The 17072-nt window shown below is 42.7% G+C and overlaps 1 protein-coding gene across 1 annotated transcript in view; it reads right to left on the bottom strand.

The window, feature by feature from the left end:
* Positions 1-6801: 6801 nt before the first annotated feature.
* arhgap35a (Rho GTPase activating protein 35a) overlaps positions 6802-17072 on the bottom strand; it is a 63200-nt gene continuing 52929 nt past the window's right edge. Inside the window, exons 4-7 of the mRNA XM_034225506.1 lie at positions 14871-14948; positions 13000-13131; positions 11491-11596; positions 6802-10898 (exon numbers count right to left, since the gene is read on the bottom strand). Coding sequence (XP_034081397.1) covers positions 10406-10898; positions 11491-11596; positions 13000-13131; positions 14871-14948 — 809 coding nt within the window. The 3' untranslated portion in view covers positions 6802-10405. The remainder of the gene's footprint in view (positions 10899-11490; positions 11597-12999; positions 13132-14870; positions 14949-17072) is intronic.

Here is a 17072-nt window from a genome sequence, read left to right on the forward strand (position 1 = left end):
CTAAAATTGTTGAAAATGAAAACGTCGAAGAGCGTACAATTTTCTGGTTAAGCTGCACACAATTTAACAGATCTGTACAAATAATGATAATGGGTTGCATGTTCCGTCCTGCTTAATTTTAGGGGGTTATAAAATAAACCCACATATAAGAGTCGAAGTGTGTGCTTCAAAGCATCTGAAATGGTATGGCTAATGAAGAACTGTTAATTGTAATAGCTTATATATTCATATATTAAGACATACTAGTGATAGTGTGTGTGGGTGAAAGAGTGCATGTGGGTGCAAGAGTGCGTGTGAATGTGCATGTGTGTGTGTTTTGATTGACAGCTGCCACTGACCTGTGCCAGTCAGAGTGCCATACTGCGGGGCGGTGAGGTCGATCGCTACGGAGACGACCTTCGCCCTCATCTGCATCCTGCCTTCATTAGCAGAGCCAGACAAGGAGAATAACAACCCAATAAATTAATAAAGAGAAAGAGGGGAGAGAGCAGAGAAGGAGGGAGGGAGCGGACAAGAGGAGAGCACGCAAGGGTAAAACGGGAAGAGAGAGGGAGGGAAGGAAGGGAGGGAAGGAAGGAAGCAGGCATGAGGAAAGGGCAGGGAAGGAGAGGTATGAGAGGAAAGAGCGACGCACTGAAGTATAGAGGGCTTGGAGAGAGGATATGGAGGGAAAAGCTGCAAAAATAGTGTGGGTGTGTGCGTACGTGTATACGTGTGTGTGTGTGTGTGTGTGTGTGTGTGTGTGTGTGTGTGTGTGTGTGAACGCTAAGGGTGTATGAACACTAAGGGTGTGTGAAAGCTAAGGGTGTGCGGTTAGCTCAGGTAGAAAAAAAGCTAATGAATGATAGGTACAGAGAGGACGAGTAAGATGGTCAGAGAGAGTAAAAGGTATAAGTATTGAATTTAACTCTAGGAATGAAATCCAAATGTCAATAAATGATGCGTCTGCAGTGTTTTGTGACACCAATGAAGCACAAGTCAACCAAATTTGTAAATTTACCCAAGAAGGACTGAAAACAGATTTTTTCAAAACTATCTCTGGGGCTGATTTAGAAATGTGGCTCGGAGCCCTGTTTAAACAGAGTATTGATACACTACCATCTGTACTGGCTCTTAACTGCCAGTATTGACAGAAATGCTCTAAATGTTCCACAGAGCGGCATGTGGTTGGGGCCAAATGTTCCAGACCCTCCCCCCTTGTTTCTGTTTATGATTGGGCTGACCACATAGCAATTGTGTTGATAAAGTATGAAGTTTAATCATTCATATTGAATCGGTTAGTAAACATTGCTGGTCTTGTTCACAAGCAGACAGAGAGAGAGGAAAATACCTCTCGAATACCGCCACACTTAGTAAAACACACAGCAAAGTCCAAGGGAAGCTTGCCGTGTAAATAAATTATGAACGAGTATGTTACGCAGGATAGACTGTTGGTTGGGAGCTTTCCCAGGAGGACTCGTACTAGTAATGATGCTTTCTCATCTTCCAGCAGAGTTGTGTAGCATACACCAACTTCTATTACTCCATCTTCATCAGCATGATGGATGAAAATGCGGCCTATCCTTTAAGATATGTGCGTCTTCAGATTTTTCAGATTTTTCAACATACTGTATCTTTCAAACTCATCGACACAGAGGAAGGAATACAATGGTATTTAGACTTCTAGAAAACATCGTATAGATAGATCAGTTTGAGAGATGTTCATCGGCAGACAAGTCTAAATTAATTTAGAGAGGCAACAACGCTGGTGCTCTCAGGAGCAACGTGCAACCTGCTATAAGCACCCAATAACGCACATCACATCAAAATGTTCCTGACCCTGTTTTCCCTGCCTCTCTAACTGAGTTGCTGAGTGCTGGCTGTTCAGGGTCGAGGCGAGGAGTGCGAGTGCCAGGAAGCAGGGCCTGCTGTGCTAGGGAGGAAAATTCTCAGGGCGATCGATGCGGAGGATTAGGGCCGGCTTTTGGGCTCAGAGGCCTGGATCTGAGCAGTATTCTCAGTGGGGCCCCTGGGAGAGCTAGAGAGGCAAAGCCAGAGGAGTGAGGAGAAGAGGGCCAATGGGAGAGAGGAGAGAGAGAGAGGCTAACCTGGAACTGTCAGGAGGCTGAGAGAGGGTTGGCCAGGCTGGGAATAGAGGAGCGGTCATGCTCCCAGTCGACATTTTGAATGGTGCTGAGACTCTGCCACCCACTCAGATAAACACACACTGGCCAGTCTGATTGGATAAGCTGCAGAGCAAAGAGGAGATGTAATGTAACAAGGGAGAGAAAACAGAATGATAAACACAGATGAAGTTGGTTATTTTGTCTCCTTACTCTCCATCTTTGAATTGTCTTCAGGCCAAATGGGTAGTTGTGTTCTAACTTGATGAGTGCAGTGCACAACAAAAGGCTCCCTCCGTCTGTGTGTCTGCCTCTGATGCTCATGATTGGTCAGCCTGTTCGCCAGCACGCCGCTCTCCCCCGGGCACAGACGGTTGGATCCATGATTCATTTTGCAATGAGGAAAAAAAGGAGAGCGCATGTGAGAGAAGAAACAGCCAAGACCACTGGGAAATTATACGGTGGAGCGGCGTGGTGGATCTGGAATTAAACGGCATAATTAATCAAGCAAAAAAACAAGCACGTTGCTCATACATTTATTATTTGCATTTTTTCCACTTCAGGAGATGTAATCAGCAGATACACATCGGGTGCTCGGCCTCGATGTCACTGGGACCTGGAGGCCGAACACCCATTTTGACCACTGACCCTAAAAGCGTAAAGTGGGATCAGTTCTGCTCAAGGCTTTATTTTGTTCAAACTGACTATCTTCTCCGCACAATGCCCTCTGCCTCCAAAGTAATCTCCACAACAAGCAGAACAAGTCCCACAGAATCATGTTGTTGTCTGCCTGTCCTTTAAATTAGGGTGTCTGCAAAATTGGGTTCAAAACTCTGGGCTCTCTGTGGAGTTGTTCTGCATTATGCAGTGTTTGCACTTGACCCTATGAAGATATGTATTTTATAATACAGAAATATGATCACATAGCAGTAAGAGGCTGACAAAACCATGAAATCACCACACAAAACAACTTCAAAATTAGTAAATCTCCATTGCATACACAGCTAGAAATGTCACATTAGGTTGCATGCCAATTAGCAGAACTAATTCAACCCTGGTACACTACAGTATGTCCATCATACTGAATCCTGATTACAGTAGATAGTTGAGATGATTTGTCCCCACGAAAATAATTTAGCAAAGAAATGCACCTGCAAACTGCACAGATAATTGGACTTCTTGTGAAACTACGTTAGTGGTCTTATGTAGCTTTGAAAACCAATGTACCAGATTGACTTTGTCATAGTTGTCTATTGTAGCACTAGCAGGTGATGGATATCTAATCTAGTAAAACCTTATACATGTAAGTGTAGGAGTTTTAAATAATGAATTGGTTACTAAAAATCCCTTTTTTTATGTGATGATTTGCATTTTTTCGCCTGCTCTTGAGGTAATTTCTGCTATAATTTCAAGGTCTCTTTCCTAGATTGCAAAGTTGTTAACCCAATTTTGCAACCCAAAGCAACTTTAAAACCCTTTACTACCGCAGTATCGCTTGTAAGATGTCTTTCAAATACAGGATGAAGAGTGTGTTCCAGCTATGATACATTTTCATAGAAATAATAAAACGTATAGTTTTTTGCAAAGATAATTATGATTTTGTTTGATGTGTGCATTGTTTCCTACCTTGTTGCACAAACCCTCAAATTGATCTGGTGACACATCAGGCCTTCTGTCTCCCAGGTTCGGAACAACCCTAAGGACAAGAGTTTACATGAATTAACATAAATTAGAAACATGGATAATACTGTATATCATTTATTTACACTATGGCCATAGCTTTCTTACTTTGATGTAGGCCTATCATTAGTCATTTGTACCTCACCGATTTGTTTGTTTGCCGTTTCTTAATTGTCCTCCTTGTGATCAATACAAATTAATCTTTTTGATCTTATTGTTGAATAAGTAATGGGAAAACAACCTATGAAGAACAAAGTCACACTATAATTTACCAAAGTATTAACAGTAATAATATCTAAATTAGTAGTGGTGGTAGTGAGAGTATAACGGTTTGTCGTTTCTGTGGGAATATTGATGTGTTTTTCTCAGGAAATAGCCTTTTACTAAACTTGCCAGTAGGATATAGGCTTCCAGGGCTACTCCTTGCACTTCATATTTTACCTAGATTGCATGTGCCTCCGCCACATTAGACTATGTAACCCTCATTATGCCCATTATGCATAAATACATCCGCCGAGCAGTTTGAAGCGTATCACTTTCTGGCAGGTCAATACGGTTTGTTCCTGGAGCGCCGTCATCAATCGAGCCATCAATATGGAAATACCACTGTGACCCAGACATTAATCAATGGGCTCCTCGGGGAGGGCAGGGGCACCTAAAATCATCAATGAGACGGATCGGCTCGCAGTCAGGCTCGGACAGTCCGTATTGATAAGAGCATTTCCACCTGTAGCGGCCGGGGCGGGGAGACATGCAGGCCGCATCTGAATTCAATACCCGCCGCCGCAGCTGCGAGCCCGGAGCCCAGAAAGACACGGTTGAGCGGAGATACGTGCCTCGACTCATCATAAGACCGGTCTCTTTTTCTCCATATAGGCAACGTCTCCTTCCTCCTCCCCCCTCTCCGTCTACCTTAGAACTTTTTTTTTGTTGGCCATGCTTTGCACTAAAGAAGCACATCACGCCTCTAATACGGAGCAACAATGACTTCAAATTAAGTTCTTTGTCTTTATTCCGCGGCTTACTTTGCCGAGCTCTCCCCCCTCCTCCTCCTCCTCTCCCCTCACAATCTCTGGAGTTTAGTCAAACCCATTTCCTTCTCCAACTTCAAACTGTGAGAGGGGAAGTGGAGCTCGACATCAATGAGAAAAGTCTTCAGATGCTCGTCTCACGCACTCATCTCACTGTGAGCGCGGGATTAAAGTGTCGTCTCACTGTTGACATCCAAACCTTGACCCAATCAATTAGGTCCATGCTCTGCGTTTGCCTCCCTTACCCGGATACAGCAGCGCGAGGGTCGATGGGTAATGTGGGACAAGTCAGCCTCCTAGTGGCGTATTTGTTTAAGTACAAGGGAAAGCATTAGATTAAAGAAATACAAAGGGAATATTAGATCATTATAATTTAGTTAAATTGTTTAACGAACACCATGGAGCTCAATAGGCTGGTTTTACTTGCCTCCTTTAAACAAATGAGTGACAGATCTTGGAATCCTGATGAGTATTTTCACCAACACTTTGGCCAGTAAGGCAATGTTGACGATTCGTATATTTGACTTCCAATCAAATCCCACAGCACTCTTTCCCTCATGACACTTCTTAAAGGTTAGAGTTCAAGGGTCTTGTGTCCTGTGTGCACACGGGCTTGCCCTTTTCATTCCCAATCAGCCGCTTCTCTCTTTTTTTTTCTTCCTGTGCCAAAATGGAAAGATGCACCACAAAGGTCATGGACATGGATTTCCTTTGGTTTGACTCAATGAAAAGGTCAGATGAGGGCACCATGAAATGGCAGTGAGGCCTTCACATCGCCATCACAGGGACCCAAATCCTCACATCACCCTGGAAATGGCACCTCTTGGAGCTGCTTTCGTAAAACCGGGAGTGTCCCGTGGGCCGCTGCGACCTCGTCTAGACCCCCACGTGGCTTCAGTGGCCCACAGCGAGCAAAGATAACCGAGGAACAAACTGTGGTACAAAGAGTATCACATGTTGTATGAAACTAAACTTTTATGAACATAAGTATTGAATCGTCACATGTCTTCCTGTGCTTTTTATTTCAATTAAACATACTTTTCTGGATACAGTGTTACACAAGAGTAAGACAACATTCATCATAGTATTTGATTACTTTTCTGATAGTGTGTTTGACACGGCCTGTTTCTGTAATAATAGATAAGAGTGGCTGTGCTCTTCAACCCAAAAACTGTATCTAGGGCAACTGTATCTCTGCTTGTAAAGCAGTATTCAATTTAATCTTTGTAAAGATCCCAGTTTCCTTCCCTCCACACAACCTTGAGCAAAACACACATCCCCAGATACTCAAACTTTACACCAACAACATCTGCAAAAAACATTGCAAGGTTACTCAGCAAGGAGTTCAGTTGCCTGTTGCTGCTTGTTTGCTGTGTTTGTTAGTCAGATTAATTGGTTTGCAAAATCATTACCATAGAGGCAACGTTTCATCTTTTTTTATCACAACATATATATTGTTTAAAATGTTTTTGATCTTATCTCTTTACCTTTTAAATCCTGCTGCAATCCATTAGAAATCACACGGTAAATCTAAAAGGGTTGCAAAATTGTTAATCGAGAAGAAATTAAGAATTTGCACTGCAACACTTATTCTATCATAAATCACTTAAATCAATGTATATTTTTAAATGTAATATTTTTCATGAAACCTCAGATGTCCCCATAACTTGCCCTGACTGCACACTTCTGATTTAAAAAAAAAAATGGTTTGGGAAATTTGGAGTGTTGCTAATCAGATCCAAGTTCTTCCTTGAGATTGAAAACAGTAATTTGACAAGGAAAAAGGCAAGTTAAAGTTCAGTAGCTTTACCAGAGCTTTGTTGAGTTGAATTTGAGGTTAGAAGTCGATTCAGAATTCATTACACCAACTTACAGACTGTGTCCCGGGACAATCACATTTCTCCTCAGACTTCATCAGGATTTTCTTGTCTGTTCCATGTGTCAGTAATCACTCGAGTCGTGTGTAACAAAGAGACAAGAAGCAAAGGTTTAACAAGATTTGATTTATTAACTATGATACAGATCACATAAGGCCTTGCTGTATACACCATTCCCATCGAGACAAATTACCATACTCAGCAAATAATGACAGTTTTTTTGTTTGATGTTATCATTTCACTTTACAGTACTTAATTTATTTTTTATTATTTTATTTCCCCCCCCCCATTATTTCTTAATATTTTTGTATCATCTCTTAAATAGTGAGAGTGGTGGAGCCCTCTTCCTTTGTTGGGAAGAAATCATGCACTATACTGGGCTGGTCTCTCAATCGTTCACAAAGAAATTGTTAAAACAAATGCTTTGTATTTTTTAATTATTAAAATAAAACATAAAAAGAAACTTTTTTTTTCTATCACCACTGACTAAAGGGTAAAGTGTTAGACCCCCTAACATACCAATAAACAACCATTTGAATATAGTTTTGCTTGTTTCTCATTTTAACTTAACAGACATCTGTCACCATTGTTGCAAAAAACAAGAAAAACAAAAAAAGAAAGCAATGCAGCCACATATCATCGCTGAACCAAAGTCACATTTTTAATTCAATTGTTCTTCTAAATTGTCACTTTGCTTCCCATCTCTCCCTCTACCCTTTTTCCACAGTCTTTGGCTGCCTCACAGTCAGTTCAGTATTAACACATTGATATACACAGGGAACGCCACTGGCTGGCGTTCACACACAAGTACCAGTGGTCACCCCTCCTTCCTCCCTCGGTCTCCCAAATAATGATCCCATTCACACGTTCCCTGTCTATCTTCCCTCCCTCTCCCCAATCTTTCCCCCCCATCTCTCTCACCCTTTCTCTGAGGATCAGTGTGTGTAATCTGGACGAGCGAACAGGGTTACACAGCGGGGTAATGACCGCAAGGAGAACTGCATTCCTCTCCTTCACGTTTATTTGGATCACGCTGGTGTCTGGCTGTCAGCCAGGCACAGCTTGATAACATGTTAGCTCAAACCCACCCACCCAAACACACTTTGAATTCCTCTATCCTCTAATCACACACACACTAGGTAAATAGGTAGTGTAGACTTATAAAAGCTCCTTTAAGAGTTCAGTGTTTGGTTAAAAGTATTTAGTTTCCCCTGTTGGGCAGAGATGACAGTGTGGGGACATGCAGAGATGCAATTCACTGTCGAACTGAATAAGTGACCTTGGTGAGCATCTGCTTAACATTAACACGCACAAGTTCCCATGCGCACACACTTTCTCAAGCTCACGGAAACACTCATGCGTGCACAAATACACACACACACACACACACCAATGAAAAGCAGCTTCGATCGGGGCTCAGCAATTCTCATCGAGCCCCATCTCGCTGGTTTCTACGGTAACAGCAGGCGGGGCTGAGGAATGTTGTGATGCTCCGCTCCAGTCGTGCAGACGGATGAATGGACTGTCTGTTCGGTCTCCTGTCTCTCCCAGACCCAACTGTCTCCCTCGGATTGGGTATGACTAGGGGGTGCAGTGGCATGACAGTGACAGCCGGGAGAGTCTAGTAGTGGCTCTTGAACAATTTATTTGGGTCTTCAAAGAGCAGGTGTGAGTCTCCTTTCCAGAGGTGCTAAGCTGTGTCCTTAGAGGAAGGCGTGCTGGGGGCTGGAGCAGTGCTTACCAATTATTTCCAACAATAAAAAGCCTTCCCCTCCCACCTGTCAAAGCTTTAGTCTCACTTCCAGCTTTCTGGCCCATAATGCTACATTGTGCCACAATCTCTTCATTTCCCTTCACGTTTGGGAATTGGCATGCACTCCTTTACAAAGGGGCCGAGTGCTTTAGTGAAGTGGAAACTAACAAAGACAATGAGGCAATTTTATTCACTGCATGTGTAATTGGCTGCAATGTGGCTAAAAAGCGTAAATCAATATAATCTCAAATTATTTTCACCAGATTGAAAAACTAACGTTATTTATTTTAACTATAACAATAATTGAGCTCTACATTCTGACATGCAGTGATGTACGACCTTAACCATTGCATCTATAAGAGATTCTGATGCTACAAAAACCACAGTAGGAAAATTGTGGTGGTGGTAGAGGTTATGGCTGCAATACCCATTTATTCCTCTAGATGTCAGTGGTGTGCTCCCAGAGAGAGAAGGAGAGTAGGTTGCACTGACAATAAAGTGAATGGTGGCTGTCATGTCATGGCAGCTCCAATTTAAAATGTGCCTCAAAGTGCTCAGAAAAGTGCTTTTTGAACAAGGTCCTTACTGTGGAAACGGCATCGCTGACTCACTCTTGAAACCACCACAGCGTGAAAGAAGCAACATGACAGGTGAAGGTCCAGCACTGGAATTATTCCCACTCTCTGCCTATAGGGACATTCAGGTCAAACAAAAAGGCATGGATACATGTGCACACAGACAGATAGACAGTCACACAGACACTTACACACAAGGCCACTCATTGAGCAATAGGCCCCGCGTTTCTCTGCATTTCCCAAGATTTTGTCACAGAATAAAAAAGTGTTGGGATAGTGGGAATGTGAATGTAGGAAATAAGATTTAGACCAATCAAAGTATCCACTTTGCAAGTTGTTCTCTTGATGTGTTTACAAATACAGGACATGAGATTTAAGATCAACCCGAGAGAATGCAATCAGAAGGATGGGAGGAGCCTTCCCAGAATGCAAAGGGTGTGAGTTCCCATAATCCTTTGCTCTTATTTACTGTCTAGTAGATCTGGTCGGTTGAGATTTTTTTTTGTATTTGGCATACTGCCTCAACTGAAACTGATTTTTCTCTGCGTGTGTGGTTGTGTGAGGGGTTGATAGATAGGAATGTGTGTGTGTTGCGAAGGACAGAACATCCTGTTGGGTGAGAAGCAACATGTGTTCCTTGCCTAAGTCCTCTGTACAGTGGCGAAATAAACAAACATGTGTTCAGGACTCGCTCTCTGCTTCACTTAGTCCCAGACACAGACTTCCAGGTGGGTCAGTAGGTGTGTTGGATTGCAAAAATGTGCACCGGGCACCAAAGTTACCATCACAGTTAGAGGCTAAGGGGCTGAGGAGAATGGTTGTCAGAGGCACTCTGGCCACTGGGTGTTTGTGTCAAGTTTGTGTCTGTTTTGTGTGTGTGGTGAAGCAATCCCAACATAACAAAGTTCACATTCCCCTTCACTTTACTTCAGAGTCCCTCCCTGAGTCCCTTTAACAGTTCTTGGCAACATCTCACTCACTAGTGTGTTTGTGTGTAGGTTCTCTATAAGGCAAGGAGGGCAGGTCTGGATGTAGTGAGACTGAGACAAAGGGATAAAGTGGCAAGTAGGGAGAAAGAACATACTGCCAGTTCAGAGGCTCTTCAGCGTTCCCCTTTTTTCTGCCTTGTGTGTGTGTCCATTTTTCTAAAAGCAACCGAGGCTCAAAAGCCCCCTTATTTCTCCCAAACATGTAGGTTTCTCCCTGTACATACTGCATCTCAATCAATATCTCCCAACTTCTCTTCCTTCTTCCTGTACTCGTTTCAATTTATCTTCTTAAATTCCTTCCCAAACTTCAAAATCTCTAATTCTAAACCCTTAAATCTCTCTGAATCTAGTTAACCGTCTTCTTAGTTTTTTCCCCCCTCTTTCCCTTGATCCCTGGTTCACAGCGTGTGTTGTTCCGTAGGGGGGTGATGGGGGTGCAGGGAGGGCGGCAGCAGGGCGGGGATCGGGGACTGGGGGGTGGCAGGGGGGGAGTGGGGGGGGGACTGATGTTTGTGGTGGTGGTGAAGGTGGTGGTGAAGGTGGTGGTGGATAGGAGGGCCGTAGTGGGGAATGACAGGAGGGGTGGCTGGGAGGACGTAGGGGGTCAGGGATGGAGCCGGCGAGGATGAGTAGCCCCCCGCCATGCAGGAGTAGGCCGAGGTTCCTCCTCCGGACATGGTGGAGGTGGGGGAGCCCGGGAGGCCCTCGGCCAGTGGCTGATTGTAAAAGAAGTATGCGCACTGCTGGATGAAGCTCTCGATGATTGTCTGGTAGGTGCGGGTGGCCGTCAGGGCGTCCATGGTGGTGAAGTCTGGTCTCATCAGCGTGGGCCAGAAACAGATGGACAGGTTCTCACTGGTCATTAGGTTCGACTTGTTGTTCTGGCTCACCCTGCACAACACAAAGAAAGCAATACGTTTATTTAATTGGCCACAAATCACCCGCTCATTTTTGTCCAGCCTTGAATGATGGCAGTGATTGAAAATGGCATGAAATGGGCAAATCAGCAGGATGTCCAGAAGAATAAACTAAGGTGTATACTGTGTACTGTATGGGTGCAAATGAACCGTTATTATAGGTTACTAAATGTCTTGTAGTATGAATTTTTCAGCCAGCAGTCCGAAACCCAAAGATGATATAAAGCAGGGAAAAGAGAAACATTTCAAATTGGAGAAACTAAAGTAAATAATTGGGGGGGAAATGCTGCTTTACCCTTGAATCATGTTGCTACCCCTCAGTTGTATGCTTGGACGTGAGGGTATTGACTCAAACTGAGAACCTCTTATCCATACTATAGTTTGAATTCAGACTTAACGATTACATAAAAAAAAAGACTATGTTTTCACAGAGCAAGAGTCACTACAGCAACCTTTATTCAGTGTGCTAGATTCTGTGATGTCACCACTAGGTCACTTGACTGGGTGACCGGCGGTGTGGTCAGCAGGGATGTCAAAGGTTGACTCCGACCCCGCCACTCACTCACTTGATCAAATGGCTGTTGACATATTTGAAGACCTCGTAATTCTCCTTGGGGAAGCGGCGCAGAATGTCCTTCATCGTCTGGAAGCGCTGCTCCCTATCGTTGATCTCTGAATTGTTGAAAAGAGAGACAAGAGAGAGGTTAGATGAGGGAGAAAAGTGGATGAAAAAAATGATGTCGGGGAATCTGCGGGAAGGATGTCAGGGGAGTAAGAGTTAAGTTGAGAAGGGATGGGTCGGGGGGAGTACAATGGAATAGAGGAGAGTTTGAACAGCATAGTGGAACCAATTTGATTCAGCTCTCAAAAAAATCCGTACAGGACACAGTGATTTAATCCTACAACAGACCGAGTTTCACACTACTATACTATATATTATAGTATAATATACATCTCAGAAAAATAAAGAGACAAAGACCACACACATTTCAGAGGAGAAAAATACACCCATCACAATGTCCTTACAGATCACAGTAACTCACGCACACACTGGGTGTGTTAAGCCTGATGGCAGCGAGCGGTGAGTCAGAAAAGCTGACGTCACCAGCTAACACAGTCCATCCTGTGTGTGTGTGAGCGAGGCAGAGAGCAGCAGTGGGAATAGCAGATGTTCTCTCGTCCACATCACAAACATGAGTTACAATCAGAGAATTCAAATGTGTATTCCCACAATGAGGTCAGTGTGGATCAAAAACAGATTTCAGGCATAATGACTTAACACAGCCCCAGTTCCCCCAGCTACACATCCATCATCGGTAATCAAAACATAACTTCCTACGGCTTATTTAAAGTAACGTCACCATGACAATATGCATTAAAATCCACCCGCCCAGCTTTTTCTGTACGCCTCTTTTTCTCCACCTCTCAGCCTGACAGTAGAAAGCTGAAATTCTGAGAATGCGGAGCTCAATTTGCTGTTTTCTACCGAATGAAGGCTTTCTTGTCTCTTAACCCCACCTCACTTTTCTGTTTTCACTCCGTCTTCCTTTCCTTTATTGTGGTGCAGACTGCAAGAGCTTTATCAAGTCTCTGTCACGGCTGAAGAGTCTCACCGGGGCCGTTAAAAACACACACACACAGAGCTTGGTGAGTGACAGCAGCCTTGCGGCCAGGGGGTAAATCTCTCTGGCACGATGCAAGACTAAGCCATGCCTTAAATCTCCATTTTTGACAGATTACAGGACACAAAGAGAAGAAGAGAGGCTGTGGTGAGCGATGGTGGAGCACCCTCGTTTATCTAACATATGACTGTTTTTTCATGACTTCGCCTATAGTGTTCCTGCATCCCTCCATCATGGGCAATCATCCCAACCACCTCCTTCACTATAGGATTTAAATATTCTCTCCTCCATCCGTTATTTTTCTCCTTTCCCCATTTCCTCACAGAGGGCAAATCCAATTCTCCCCATGGGTGGATTTGTGTTGCAAGAGCTTTGCTTGTTAGGTAAAAGAAAAGTTACAAAGAAAAGTCAATACACCTCAGGTTTTCCACACCCCGGAGCCCCAGGACTTACTGAAGGCGTCCACCAGCTCCCCCTGCATGCTGTAGGGCACCAGAGGCTCGGGGAGCTCGGAGAAGAAGGCCTTCATGGCTCCGGCCACTGTGTTTATGGTGAAGTCTTTCTCCACCAGGTCCAGGTTGTGGTCTGTAAGAAAACAATGGAAAGACAACATTTTAAATACAAAACACACATATTACACATATTTGTTTATATATGCAGATAGCAAATAAGACAGGTGGCTTCTTTGCTTAGTCAATGTTAATCCAACCATGGAAGAGGCTATAAAATGATACCGTGAAACAGTATAAATAAAGGTTAACAAAACAATTTGAAAGATGTCTCAAAACTCATCCCTTCTCTCTGCCTTAGACATTTTCTGCACATCTTTTGTTTTGAAAAGCATCTTTGATTTAAATAAAAAACACTTAATTGAAGTCATGATTATTCTTGTTATTATTACTAACAATAATACCAGTATGTCATATAACTGAACTAAAACATATTCAACGGCAGTAGGTTGCTAGATAAATAATTGAACAGTATTTTATGGAAGTAATGCACTCATAATATTCATTTGTATGAATGTGATTCAGTCTGTTATTAAAGTCTGGTATGAAAATCATCTATGGTTATTGACTTTCTAGGAAATGTAATGAATCAAGGTGATGTGTTAGAGGTTATTTCCATACTTCCCACTGTTGTATTAAATTGTGCACTAACAGGTCTGTTCAATTCATCATTTAATCAATAAGAATAAAATAACAAATAGCACCTTAGGTGAAACCATAGGATTATTATTATTTTGCTCAATACAAATATAATTTGCGAAACAGCTCAGTTCCCCTCACTTCGGTGTGAGGTAAGGGGGATAGAAAGAGAGTGTATGGTGTGAGTGTGTGTGTGAGTGTGTGTGTGTGTGAGTGTGCCGAGGCCGAGACTTAATTAGAAAAACCCATTTTCTGATAACCGTTTTTAAAGGTAGTATGTGTAGAAAGAATAAGAGGCAATGTAGAATAGGTTAGTGAGTTCTTGAAAAGTCTGAGGAGGACTCCCATTTTGAGAGTTTAAGAGAGTGCCGTGCTTAAGATGCTGTTTTGTCCTTTAACGCGTTATCAGAATCTGCAGCGGGCTGGTGAAGTGCCATCTTCAGAATGGCTATGAGACCCACACACACACACACACACACACACACACACACACACACACACACACACACACACACACACACACACACACACACACACACACACACACACACACACACACACACACCACACACACACACACACACACACACACACACACACACACACACACACACACACACACACACACACACACACACACACACACACACACACACACACACACACACACACACACACACACACACACACACACACACACACACACACACACACACACACACACACACACACACACACACACACACACACACACACACACACACACACACACACACACACACACACACACACACACACACACCTCTCTGTATCCTGGCAGGGACATGCTTCATTAACCAAACCAATCTGCTAGTAATTAACTGCCCACAGCAGATAGACACACGCATGGAGACACATATTGAGAGCTCGTGTACGTGCACGTGTGTTAACATGCATGCGCACAGGAGCAGGTAGAAGATTAAGGAGGCAGGTCTACTGTCTAAAAGGAAGCCAAGGCCAATTCCCCCTGTAGAATTAATGCTCCCTGGTTAATTAAGGGGATCCAGGCTTGTTACAGATAGAAGCTGACATACACGTCTTTGTAGCTTCTCTTTGAACCCAGCTTGTAAGTGTACAGCTGAAGCAAGAATGGGCATGTGTACACGTGTACTTGTGAGTGCTGAAATATTAACGTACCTTGCTCAAATTGCCGCTGCATGCCCTCCATCTCAGCCTTGTTTCCGCTGACCCTGTAGATGCCCTCTGTTGTCAGCCCTAATGAAGAGAGAGAGCGCAAAAGGAATGTTATTAGCACAATGTTCTGCATTTAATTTGCAACCTTGATCCAGTATTTATAGTAGCTGGTCAGTCACCACCAAGACTCTTAGTGTATCACTATGCTGCGTTTGGATGCACTCCTAAAGGGCTGAAAAATAAGAGCTAAAGCCGGCTGCTCTAATGGCCTCTCCTTATGTCCCCTTCCTTCTAAACACACAATTAGCACTATTTATTAAACTCATAAAGCACTCCTGCAGCCCTGCAAAGAGCCCACCGGTGCAATGTGACAGACTGATGCTACCTTAATAGGCACACACTTTAAAATGACTTGAGGGACTGCAGATGCCAAGAGGTTTTACTCTCCTCATCTAACTTTATTCTGTGGAGAATAATTACTCAGAATTGTAGACCTTTCTTTAGACACTCAACAGTCAAATTGCATCTATATATATTAAAGGGCCACACTGAGATTTTGCGGCAGAATAGTTATTATACTAAAATGTACAAGTTTGAACTCCTTTAAATGTATTTTCTCTTTTATTTTTATTAATAAGTGAAAAATATACTAATTAAAATCACAGGCCAAATGAATGTATTATCTGCGTACAGCTATAATTTATCCAGCTATAATCTAATAATCTTATATAGTTTGACAGTTTCAAAGATTTAACAACCAACAAAAAGGTTCGCCATGGATTTTGCACAAGTCTTGAAGGCCATTTTAGTTCATTCACTGTCGTGCTGACAACCACTGACAAACTTAACACATTTTTGCTCACATACTGTATAATTTTCATTTTACAAGGGGAAAGAACGCATTAGCAGCTTCAAACTGTCCGCCCTTCTACGCATTTCAAATTCAACAGCAGAGAACCCTCGAGAAAACTCAAAACACTTCTCTGAACGCCCAACTTCAGTTCTTATTAAGTCTTACTAAATATTCCCTGAATTAAATAGTTATGTCAATTGCAGTAAGATCAAGTAAATATAACCTTTAGTCCTGTATTTACGCACCGCATCCGTGTACTCAGTCATGGAAAACACAAGCAACCAAAGTCAAAGCAGGACAACGTATTTTTAGTTGAACCAGTTTCACTGCTCTTTAATGCAAATATTTAGTTAGCCAACCACATGGACACAACACATTCCGGCATGTAGACATGGGCAAGGTGGTCTGCTGAATGTTAAACCAAATAGCAGAATAGGGAGGAAAAGGAATTTCCCTTTTAACATATCAGGGTTGTTAGTTCAACAACTAGGTTCTAGAACAGTGGTTCTCAACTGGTCAGGCCTCGGGACCCACTTTTTACTTGGTCAATAAATCGCGACCCAACATTTTGAAGCACTCAAATCTATTCAACAAAAAATCGTGCTGATATATTTATGATCCACGTCACGTTTTCAGTTCCTCATGTTTGTCTAGAAGTCTTCTCATCAGGGCTCTATAAATACAGAACTACGGCAGATATGTAATATTTAATGCAGCCGAACCGTGTATTACAATGCCGTTATGTGATGACTTCCAAAGAGAAAAGCAAGCACACTCGGAATAAAGTATTATTTTATTTTTTTTAAATGTTTTCGGTCTGTTTCCGGTATTTGCTAATGACGATGTGCTGTGAGATGTGAGACTGGAATTGCACAGGGGAAAAATAACGTAGGCTATCTTTAGATGCAGATTTTGTTTAATAACTAATATGTTTGCGCTGTGGATTAACACTATACATTGACGGGGAAGGGGGTAGCAATAAAGATAACACCATTAAACAGTTACACAACATAACAGAAATAATATCGATAGCAGCGTCCCTAGCAACCACCTTGGTAACAATGAAAACTTCCTGAAGTAATCTTCGTAATAACTAGCAAACTAAAGATCATGTACATCCACTGCACACATAATCTGAAATGACAACTCATATTTCTCGCATCAGATGACATCAAAACGCATTTTAATGGCCAAACTAACTTTAAAATAGGCATTTTCCACCGAGAATAAAACGAAGTTCGGCCATGTTTTTTTTTTCTGCAGGGAGAAATTTGAAGATCACGTGACATAGACGCCAGCCATTGGAATGAATGGCGTAACCCTCGGAGCACACTCTCCAATCACAGAGCTTG

The sequence above is a fragment of the Gymnodraco acuticeps genome, unplaced genomic scaffold (genome assembly GCF_902827175.1).
Source record: "Gymnodraco acuticeps unplaced genomic scaffold, fGymAcu1.1, whole genome shotgun sequence".
Lineage (NCBI taxonomy): Eukaryota > Metazoa > Chordata > Actinopteri > Perciformes > Bathydraconidae > Gymnodraco > Gymnodraco acuticeps.